The sequence below is a fragment of the Bufo bufo genome, chromosome 5, assembly GCF_905171765.1.
Source record: "Bufo bufo chromosome 5, aBufBuf1.1, whole genome shotgun sequence".
In the NCBI taxonomy this organism is placed as follows: Eukaryota; Metazoa; Chordata; class Amphibia; order Anura; family Bufonidae; genus Bufo; species Bufo bufo.
Window position 1 is genome coordinate 449871406 of NC_053393.1, and position 12500 is coordinate 449883905.

The following is a 12500-nucleotide window of genomic DNA, read 5'->3' on the forward strand; positions in this document are numbered from 1 at the left end:
TTGTAATGCATTGGCTTTAAGTGTATTACTCAATGTAATACACTTACAGCTTCCTGCCTGTGAGATCCAGGGGGCTGGATCTCACAGGCTCTCAGGGAAGGCAGCCACGATACCTAAGGAAAATATCGGGCTGCCTTCTCTGCCATCGGGACCCCGTCACAGCAGCACAGGGACCCAATGGACACCCCGCACTTGGCAGGATCCCGCACGTGCCGCAGTCAGCGCTGAGAGCAGCAGTGCAAGGGTTAATGTGTCGTTATCTGTGTTTTCACCGATGCCAGCGCATACAGCTGGGGTCCAGCTATCTGTGACTACCAGACCCCTGCAGCTGATAGGGCGGGCACTGGGATTTTTTTACTCTGATACCCGCAACGTACATGTACAGCGCTGGTATCCTACGGGTTAATTAGGTGGATTTTTTCTTTTTCTTTTTTTTCTTTCTTGCTTCATTTCAATAATGCAGCATGCTGGAACTCTTGCATTTTTTTTTCAGGCATTTTCCCATCTCCTCTATAGGGGGGGAAAAAACGCCAGTGGGCAAGCACACTGGCCCAGATTTACTAACACCAAAGATGGCGTAAACTTAGGCTGTCTAGGCCTGCACCAGATTTATCACTGGGACTCAAGCAGGATGATAAATCTGGTGCAGAGATAGACACTTTTCTCTGAGACTTTACCAATTACTGATCGGCCTACTTTGAGACAGACTTACACCAGAATTGCACCAAAAATTTGTCGCAAAATGGCACATTTTAGGCCCCAGCGCTTTCCCTCGACGCTCCACTCAATTTCCTCTAAGCCCTGCATGACAGAAAAAAACTGTACAAATTCTAGATGCTCCAAAGTGTGCCACTTTAGACAGATTTTTGGCGCAGATACATTAGCAAATCTGGACCACTCGGGGAAAAAAAAGCCAAGAAAAATGTGGCAAAAAAACACAGGTGGCCAAAAACCCACATGTGATTATCCTACCATTGTTTCTGCCAAAAAATAATGTCAGTGCAAGAAAAACTCCATAAATTTAGCATCACTAATCGCAAAATAACGGTAACGTGTCATTTTTTTGACCACACAGTGAATGCAATAAAAAAAACGAAACCAATAAAACTATGTTCAAATTGTCTTTTTTTCTAATTCCCCAAACAGACTACAGTTGTCTGCCCTCTCTGAATTTCAGCAGTCTCTTCACAAGCTCCATTCCTACAGACACTGAAGATCTCAACATTTTCTGTATGCAGGATCGTAATTACTGCCAGGTAGAGCAGAGAGGAGGCTAAAGCTCAGTGTTCTGATGTAACCGTCCTGCTGTGCCATTAGAACAGTTTTAGTTTCTACTAATGGAACGATGGCCATCAAGACAAAAAGATTCATTATAAATAACAGTATTTGGTAACGTATTTATAATACAGAATTTCAGTATTCTCAATTTTATTAATTCCCAGAGAACCCCCTTAAAGTTTATGTTCACACTGTGTTTGGGTTAACACATCAGCATATGCACTAGAAAAGCTCCTGACAGATACACCAAATGAAGCCATAAGCCCCCATTCACTTGTAGGCCAAAAGAGGGTAATTTTCATGTGTGTCATGGTGGTATGTGCCGATATAGAAAATCGTAATAAAAAAAAATAAAAATAATTTTTATATATATATATATATATATATATATATATATATATATATATATATAAATTATATATTTTTTTTTAAGTAGAAAGCAACTTTTTGCATTGTTCAATGTACCTGTTCAATATCTGAAGCTGACTGAAGCTGAAGCCCCCATAATCGATGTTTTTGAGCAATAGGTGGCGACTGTAATTCCTCAGGAAGTTCAACAATGCTGGATCTATCTAAAACTTCTGAATTTCCATAGTCAATATAACAGACTGCACACTAGATAAATTAAACATAAAACAAATTATTATTCACTAGTTTATTTAGTTCCATTTTACCAAAAATATAATCTATAGTTAATATTAAAAGCAGACATTTGCCATATCTTATGCACCTCCCCAAACTCCGGGAACACAGAATTAAACCTCTGGCACACCATTATGCATATGCATGCCACAGGTGTGCAATTGTTTTATGGGGCAGGCTCATGATCAATGGCTTTAAAGCTGGCAACTGCCCGCAATGGCTGGGATCAGAGATGACACTGATCCCAGATGTTTAACCCCTTATAATGCACAGGCATTAGCAAAAATAACAGGTAAGTAGTTACACAGAGGGAGCTTCATCTCTCACTAGTTCACCACCACCCCCCTCCAACTGTGTGGTTCCAAGTGGCTGTCCTGAACCACAAAAAAAACTAAACAGTCAAGTCACATTATTATGACCACTTCCTACTTTCAACGCCGGAAGCCTGTAGCTCATGAAGGAAGTCACATTGCCGTCACGGGTAAAACCTGAGTTGCAAAAAGGGTTCATTATTGGCCTTCAGCAAAAGAGTGGCAGTAAACTGCACAGTTTATGAACTGTATATGTGCTGCTGGGAGGAAAGTGTATTGTGAGTGGACAAATGGCACCATTGTGAATAAAAGACGTGGAAACTGTGGAGCACCATGCGCCACTGATGTGAGAGGTGAACGCCGACTATGAAGGTGCGCAAGGGTGGACTGACACTACAGTGGAGCAGCTCACCTCCAAAATAAACCAGGCGGCTACCAGACATATGTCTAAAACAACAGTTCATGAACCCTACTGCATATGGGCTTACAAAATAGACGCATGGTCACTGCACCTCTGATTCCATTTTTGCAGTAATATCGGAATTGGGCCGCTGTTGATTCACAAAGGGTAGCCTTCGACGAGTCAAGTTTTCTGCTTCATCGAACCAACATACGTTGGAGTGTCAGTCGCGGAACATCAGAGAACAAATACCCTGCCACCATTGCTGTTTTTGTGGCATTATCTGGGCTCACTCATCCATGTGGAAGGCGCACTCAACAAATTTGTGTATGAATCCATCCTTGCAGATCAAGTACACTCATACATGCTGATTGTCTTTCCTGGGGCGGATGGGATTTTCCAGCATGACAATGCGACACGTGACACAGCTAGAAATGTCTGACATTGGTTAGAAAAGCATGACCAAGACTTTGAAGTACTACCCTGGTCCCCTAATTCCCCAGACTTGAACCCAACTGAGCATCTGTGGGACCACCTTGATCGTCAGGTTCGCGCTATGGATCCTCCCCCATGCACCCTCCAGCAGATGTGGGATGCACTGCAGTCAGCATGGCTCCCATACCTGTGACAACTACCAGGACTTTGAGCAATTCCCAGCACGTCTAGCTGGTGGTCATAATAATGTGACAAGACTGTGTATATAAATGTGGTATCTCTGATCGTACTGAACAGGAGAATGAAAGGAACAGGAAAGTTTTACTGCATGGGGAACTCTGTAAAAAAAAACGAAACCCATAGAACTATGGCACATGTGCGTTTTATCCAGCTTTCCACAACATTGCATGCAATATTAAATGATGACATTAGAAAGCGCAACTTAAAGCTCTCAATTGAAGTTTTGTCTCCTGGTAGAAAGAAAATTGCTGTCAGGAAAGGGTTAAAGGCTATGGACACCTTTGTGCACTAAAAATCAAACCCATATCTTACCGTAACGCAGCACATAATAAAGTTGCACTTATTAGTTTACTGGTATCAGCTTTGCTTCACATGCCCTCAGAAATGCTCTTATATGAGTTTTGCTGACTGCTGTCATCTCCTATGAGAATCTGTGGGCGTTCCTGTTGATTTTACATAGCACAGCCACGAGCACAGCTAGCAGCCACTTATATATAGGCTGCTGTCACAATGCCACAATCGCGTTTTAAAGTTAGGACGTACCGGTACGCCCTGGGTCCTTATGGACTCGGGAAACTTACGTAAAACTTACATAAATAAATAAATAAAAAGTATACATATTTGGTATTGCCGCGTCCGTATCGACCGGCTCTATAAAAATGACCTAACCCCTGAGATGAACACCGTAAAAAATAAAAAATAAAAACTGTGCAAACAATTACATCACCTTACATTACAAAAAGTATAATAGCAAGCGATCAAAAAGTCATATGCACCCCAAAATAGTGCCAAACAGTCATCTCATCCCGCAAAAAATGATACCCTACCTAAGATAATCGCCCAAAAACTGAAAAAATTATGGCTCTCAGATTATGGAAACACTAAAACATGACTTTTTTTGCTTCAAAAATGAAATCATTGTGTAAAACTTACATAAATAAAAATAAAGTATACATATTGGGTATCGCAGCGTCCGTGACAACCTGGTCTATAAAAATATCACATGATCTAACCTGTCAGACGAATGTTGTAAATAACAAAAAATAAAAACGGTGCCAAAACAGCTATTTCTTGTTACCTTGCCTCACAAAAAGTGTAATATAGAGCAACCAAAAATCATATGTACTCTAAACTAGTACCAACAATACTGCCACCCTATCCCGTAGTTTCTAAAATGGGGTCACTTTTTTGGAGTTTCTACTCTAGGGGGGCATCAGGGGGGCTTCAAATGGGACATGGTGTCAAGATAACCATTCCAGCAAAACCTGCCTTCCAAAAACCGTATGGCATTCCTTTCCTTCTGCTCCCTGCCGTGTGCCCGTACAGCGGTTTACGACCACATATGGGGTGTTTCTGTAAACTACAGAATCAGGGCCATAAATATTAAGTTTGGTTTGGCTGTTAACCCTTGCTTTGTAAATGGAAAAAAAATATTAAAATGTAAAATCTGCCAAAAAAGTGAAATTTTGAAAATTGTATCTCTATTTTCCATTATTTCTTGTGGAACACCTAAAGGGCTAACAAAGTTTGTAAAATCGTTTTTGAATACCTTGAGGGGTGTAGTTTATAGAATGGGGTCATTTTTGGGTGGTTTCTATTATGTAAGCCTTGCAAAGTGACTTCAGACCTGAACTGGTCCCTAAAAATAGGGTTTTTGAAAATCTCTAAAATTTCAAGATTTGCTTCTAAACTTCTAAGCCTTGTAAAATCCCCAAAAAATAAAATATCATTCCCAAAATGATCCAAACATGAATTAGACATATGGGGAATGTAAAGTAATAACTATTTTTGGAGGTATTATTATGTATTATAGAAGTAGAGAAATTTAAACTTGGAAATTTGCAATTTTTTACAAATTTTTGGTAAATTTTGTATTTTTTCATAAATAAAAATTTATTTTTTTTACTTTATTTTACCAGTGTCATGAAGTACAATATGTGACAAAAAAAAAAAAAACAATCTCAGAATGGCCTGGATAAGTCAAAGCGTTTTAAAGTTATCAGCACTTAAAGTGACACTGGTCAGATTGGCAAAAAATGGCCAAGTCCAGAAGGTGAAATAGGGCCGAGTCCTTAAGGGGTTAAGCCAGTTCCACTTTACACCAGTTCGATAAATATATAAAAAACTTTTAGGTCCAGCTATAATATTCAAGGTATAATTCTTTATTCAAGCGGTTTTAAAATATTTCAATACACAGGTACACTTGTGTTACGCGTTTCAGACCATAATCAATATAGGTCCTTCTTCATGACACAACATTACTCAAAAGAGTGCACTTTATATGCTGCAACCACACATTACTATGAAATCAGGAAATTGCGTGGCTCCGACATACCCAGTGCAATCAAGTCCACATGCGGTAATTACAAAAAGAAAAGCACATTATCGATCATACATTATATAATAAAACTATGTGCACTTCATTACTATTAGTAATACCTGTTATTCACTGCCGACTGACTTATAAAAATACTCTCAAGAAGAAAACATCCATCCTAATAATGCAGTATGAGATCATGTCTTTTATTTAACCCCTGCGGGTGACGTGTAGCCAACTGGCACATTCAGTATGCCTCTCTGTTGAGTAGCTTCAGGGCTCCAGATGGCGATCAAAATGGTCGCCAATGCGACTTAGAATTTACAAATGGCGACTAGACCCGCCACTGCAGCTGAATACAGCGGCGGGGCACAGGAGAGGATAGTTATCTTCCCCGCCACAGATGTTCTTCTCAGCAGCGCAGTGGAGGAGTCTCTCCCTCCCCCTGTGCTGCCGCCGCCAATAAGAAGAGAGACGGGAGGAGGAGGGGAGGGGCTGTGGCCACTGCGCCACCAATGAAGATAACTGACTTGTTAATACAAATACAGGAGGCGGGTGCCGGAATCAAATAGCCGGCACCTGACCTCTATGACAGGGAGCTGCGATCAGCGACAGTTGAGTTAACCCTTCAGGTGAGGTACCGGAGGGGTTAACTGCAGCTGATCGCAGCTCCCTGTCATAGAGGTCGGGTGCGGGCCATTTGATTCCGGCACCCGCCTCCTGTATTTGTATTAACAAGTCAGTTATCTTCATTGGTGGCGCAGTGCGCCCCCCCCCCCCCCCCCCCCCCAACACCCCAGTATAAAACATTGGTGGCGCAGTGCGCCCCCCCCCATCCCAGTATAATAAACATTGGTGGCGCAGTGCGCACCCCCCACCCCAGTATAATAAACATTGGTGGCGCAGTGCCAATGATGGTTAAAAAAAATTATAATTAACTCACCTCCTCCAATTGATCCCGTAGCTGCCGGTCTCCTGTTCTTTCTTCAGGACCTGTCAAAGGACCTGTGGTGACGTCACTGAGCTCATCACATGGTACGTCACCACAGGTCCTTTGACAGGTCCTGAAGAAAGAACAGGAGACCGGCAGCTACGCGATCAATTGGAGTAGGTGAGTTCATTTTTTTTAATTTTTTAACCCTCAATTGACCTTCTACTAAGCATTCTGTATTAAAGAATGCTATTATTTTCCCTTATAACCATGTTATAAGGGAAAATAACAGTGAATAGCCATTCATCCTAGCAACCATGCGTGAAAATCGCACCGCATCCGCACTTGCTTGCGGATGCTTGCGATTTTCACGCAGCCCCATTAACTTCTATGGGGCCTGCGTTGCGTGAAAAACGCACAACATAGAGCATGCTGCGATTTTCACGCAACGCACAAGTGATGCGTGAAAATCACCACTTATGTGCACAGCCCCATAGAAATGAATAGGTCAGGATTCAGTGTCGGAGCAGTGCGTTCACCTCACGCATTGCACCCGCGCAGAAATCTCGCCCATGTGAAAGGGGCCTAAGGGTGAATAGGACAAGGGTTCCAGCCCCTAAGGGGTCTAATAGTAAGTATTAAAAAAAACAAAAAAAAACACTAAGGCTACTTTCACACCTGTGGCAGTGTGATCCGGCGGGCAGTTCCGTCGTCGGAACTGCCTGCCGGATCCGCCGATCTGGATGTGACAAAGCATTTGTGAGACGCATCCGGATGCGGATCCATCTCACAAATGCATTGCAAGAATGAATCCATCTCTCTGCTTGTCATGCTGACAGACTGATCCGTCTTGCATCTTTTTACACATTTTTACCGGAAGGACGGATCCGGCATTCCGGTATTTTGAATGCCGGATCTGGCACTGATACAATCCTATGGGGAAAAATGATGGTCCGGCATTCAGGCAAGTCTTCCGTTTTTTTCGCCAGAGATAAAACCATAGCATGCTACGGTCTTATCTTTTGCCTGATCAGTCAAAATGACTGAACTGAAGACATCCTGATGCATTCTGAACGGATTACTCTCCATTCAGAATGCATGGGGATATGCCTGATCAGTTCTTTTCCGGTATAGAGCCCCTGTGACGGAACTCTATGCCGGAAATGAAAAACGCTAATGTAAAAAGTACCCTAAAATATTAAGTTTAAATCCCCCCTTTCCCAATTTTACATATAAAATATATAAACAATAAATAAACATATTACATAGCGCTGCGTCCGAAAAGTCCAAACTATTAAATTCTAAAAAAAAAATATCTCCTAAGCGGTAAGCGCCGTAACAGAAAAAAATAAATAAATAAAAACCATGCTATTCGCCATTTTTTGGTCATCTTGTCACCCCAAAAAATAGGATCGGACTGTTCTATTATTTATTATGACAGAAATTAAAGCAGGCCCAGCATGCATGTGGAACCTACACTCGCTGAATTATATGGTAGCCGTCATGGCACATAACAGGTAGAATTTTGTGTTAGGAACCCGTCTTACATTGATCGCCTTGACGTGCGGCAGACGGGCTCAAATAATTTTGTACAAAATGATTTGCCAAGCATCTCTAACTTATTAGTATAGCACTTACAATTATTATGCAATTTTGTACTTTATTTGGTTTGCAAAGAGCTGTTGCATTGCATGTTTTGTTTTACAGGACTGTTCTATTAAGGGCTGAACGTTTTCATAAAGTGCGAAATGCACGCGGCTTGTTTTGGTGGGTTTTTTTTTTGCGTGGTATGGAGTATCGCAATACTTTTTTATGGTGACGAAGGCGAATCAAAATTTTGGTAGCGAAACAACCCTACGCAGATCTGATCCGGGTAGCGTTGTCACAATACCCAAATTTTAATTCGGTTTAGATTTGGCGACTAAAAATTTTATTTGGCTCCTAAATTTTTCAGTTCAGGAGCCAATGGCTACTAGGTATTTTTTTTAGTCTGGAGCACTGAGCTTCCTTCTCAAATCTCCTCCTCTGATCAGAACTGCTACTCTCTCAATTCCTTGCGCTCTCAGTTTGGAAGTATCCCCACCATGACAAACCACAAAGTGTAAACTTACCGCAGACACATTGTGGTTCTCATGGTGGGGACATCAGAAATGTGTTTACGTATTCTCCCCTTTATCTGGTTAGAGGTACATCCCACGTATTGTAGCAGACAATTAAGACATGTAATCAAATAGATTGCATTCTTAGTGTTGCATTTAAGATAGGATTTGATGGAAAATTCCTTGTCATTTACAGTAGATTTAAATTGGTTGGTGACCTGCATGTGGCTACAACAGATGCATCTGCCATGACCACATTTATAAACTACCTTTACCGCTGATCCATGTAGGATTCGAAACTCCAGGCTCCTTGAATAGACTGGGACTGAGTGTTTGGCCAAGGGTCGGGGCTTTATGTGCTGAACACCTAATGCCCTCTTCCACTATGCCTGACCACTGATTATCATATCTTAGGAGAGGTAAATGTTTTATTTATTACTTTACATATTGCGTCATATTGCTCACTATATTGGGTGACAAAAGTTGTGGCATTGTTCTTAATATAGCTCTGCCCATGTCTATCATTAGTGGCTTTTTTCTTTGTTTTCTTTCGTTTATAGTGGTTGATGTTGCTTTTCCAGAATACGTCCTACATGCAAGCCTCCTCATAATGTTATTGAAGGTTGAAGGCAATCTCATCCGTGCAATTCCTTTTAGCCCTAATCAATTTACCTTTCAGGATATTATGAATAACATGTGGTGGATGACAGGAGGATGCATGGAGTATGGTGTTACCTGCTGTATCTTTCCTATAGGTACATGTATTGACTGATGACGTATCTATATCCCCCCTCAGGCACAAATCCAGAAAATTAATAGTATCCAAATCATGGTGGACATCCAATGTGATGGAGTCCACACATGAATTTAAGTAGCTAATGAACAGCGGTATGGCCGCCACATCACCAGACCAAACCAATAGCAGGTCATCGATGTAGCGGCCATACCACTGCACACAGCCACCAAAAGGGAGAGTGGCGATGAGGAGAAAACTCCTTTCCCATCATGCCATAAATATATTAGCTATGGAGAGAGAGAACTTAGCCCCCATCGACACTCCCGAGATCTGTAAGTAAAAATCATTATTTACCATAAAAAAAAATTGTGTCTGAGGAGGAAGTCAACAGTTGTACCCATAAATTCCTGCAGTTCTCTAGTAAAATTGCTGTATACATCAAGGAACCAGGCCAGTGCCCTCAGGGCCAGATCATGGGGGATATTTGTGTACAGTGACACCACATCCGCGGTAATCCATCTGAACCCCTCACACCATTTAAATTCAAAGAATGGCTGTAGCACAGACCTGGTATCCGTCAGAAACCCAGGGATCAGAGGAACCAATGGTTGTAGTAGAGAATCTACCCACTATCCAATCCCCGTCACTATAGGTCTTAATGGGGGAGGGAAAACGCCCTTATGGATTTTCGGCAGGGCATGAAAAATTGAGATGACTGGATTGGGTACATATAGATAATCATATTTTTTGTTAAAAATGCCTAATTCCATACCCAATGTCAGAATATTAACCAATTCCGCCTGATAAGAGAGGCGAGGGTTGCCTTTGAGCGCGGTATAGACAGAAGTGTTATTTAACATCTGTACCTGTGACTTATATACCGCGCTATCTAATATGACAACCGCTCCTCCCTTATCCGCATTTTTTATAATCAAGTCATCTCTATCCCTCAGGCCCCGCAATGCTTTTAGTTCCAACACTGACATGTTGGAGCGTTTTTTATGTCCCATATGACTTGGGCGCCTGTCCAACCTACTTTTAGCATTTAAAGCACATAGGTCTCTATCCACCAATTCCTGGTATCGATCTAAAGCCGGAGACCTTGACTGAAGGGGATAAAAATCCCTATTACTAGGGGTAAACAATACCGATCTATTACTCAATTCAAGGTCATCCGGCTTTGTGAGCATTTCTTGCAGAGAGGCTCCGTGCACTAATTCAGGAAAAGACATTGTGTTCCCCCGAAATATAACATTATCCTATGCGGACCCCAATACATCCTGTGTCATGGATTGACTCAACTCCATATCAGCAATACTTTTATCTACATCCTCAAAATGTTTCTTCAAAGACAGACTACGGGCAAATCTAACCTAATACAAGTTGGTGAGGCCAACATAGAGTCAGTTTGGGTTACGTTGCAGTTTGCTAACCATGCAGTAACTCGTGTAGGTGTGATATATAGACCACCTGGTCAAGTTAAAGAACTAGATGATCTACTAGTTGAAGAAATAGCTAAAATGACAATGAAAGGAGAAGTTATCATTATGGGAGATTTCAATCTTCCAGATATAAACTGGAAAACCAAAATAGCAAGTTCTACCAGGAGTACAGATATTCTAAATTCCCTACTGGGGTTATCTCTACAACAAGTGGTTGAGGAGCCAACCCGGAGGGAGGCCATTTTGGATTTGGTATTCACAAACGGGGATTCGGTATATGATGTCATTGTAGGCGAAACCTTGGGATCTAGTGATCACCAGTCAGTGTGGTTTAATATAAGAACTGTGAAAGAGTCCCACCACACAAAAACAAAAGTTTTAGATTTTAGAAAAACAGACTTTTCAAAAATGAAATTAGTCATAAATGAGTCCTTATCAGACTGGAACGGATTACATGGAGTCCAGGAGAAATGGGACTACTTAAAAGGTGCATTATTGAAGGCAACAGAAAATTGCATTAGACTTGTCAGTAAAAGCAAAAAAAGGAGGAGACCAATGTGGTACTCAGCAGAAGTGGCCCAAATCATTAAAAATAAAAAGCTAGCATTTTGTAATTATAAAAAAACCCAGAGCAATGAAGATAAGGAAATCTACAAGATTAGGCAGAGAGAGGCCAAGCAAGTTATAAGAACTTCTAAAGCGCAGGCAGAAGAAAAACTAGCTCAGTCTATGAAAAAAGGGGATAAGACATTCTTCAGATATATAAATGAAAAAAGGAAATTAAAACAAGGAATAACTAAATTAAAAACAAAGGACGGAAGGTATGTAGAAGAGAATAAAGGGCTAGCCGACTGCCTTAATGAATACTTCTGTTCAGTTTTTACAAAAGAAAAAGGAGAAGGACCTCCACTAGAAAGAATGACTATTAAATTGTTTGATGCATGTATCTTTACAGAGGAAGATGTTCTAAGTTTGCTGTCTAAGGTGAAGACAGATAAGTCACAGGGGCCTGATGAGATACACCCAAAATTATTAAAAGAGCTTAGTGGTGAGCTGGCAAAACCGTTAACAGATTTATTTAACCAATCATTAGTAACAGGAGTCGTCCCGGAAGATTGGAAATTGGCAAATGTCGTGCCCATTCACAAGAAAGGTAGTAGGGAGGAATCGAGCAACTATAGACCAGTGAGTCTGACATCAATAGTAGGCAAATTAATGGAAACCCTATTAAAGGATAGGATTGTGGAACATCTAAAATCCCATGGATTGCAAGATGAAAAACAACATGGGTTTACTTCAGGGAGATCATGTCAAACAAATCTTATAGATTTTTTTGACTGGGTGAATAAAATAATAGACGGTGGAGGTGCAGTAGACATCGCATATCTAGATTTTAGTAAGGCTTTTGACACTGTCCCACATAGAAGACTTATCAATAAACTGCAGTCATTGAGCATGGACTCCCATATTGTTGAGTGGATTAGGCAGTGGCTGAGTGACAGACAACAGAGGGTTGTAGTCAATGGAGAACATTCAAAACAAGGTAATGTTACCAGTGGGGTTCCACAGGGATCTGTACTGGGACCGATTTTGTTTAATATCTTCATAAGTGATATTGCAAAAGGCCTCGCTGGTAAGGTTTGTCTTTTTGCTGATGACACAAAGATAT

At 41.2% G+C, this 12500-nt stretch overlaps 1 protein-coding gene across 1 annotated transcript in view; it reads right to left on the bottom strand.

The window, feature by feature from the left end:
* STK31 (serine/threonine kinase 31) overlaps window positions 1-12500 on the bottom strand; it is a 195916-nt gene that overhangs the window by 149851 nt on the left and 33565 nt on the right. The window contains exon 3 of the mRNA XM_040434003.1: window positions 1744-1893. Within this exon, the coding sequence (XP_040289937.1) occupies window positions 1744-1893 (150 nt within the window). The remainder of the gene's footprint in view (window positions 1-1743; window positions 1894-12500) is intronic.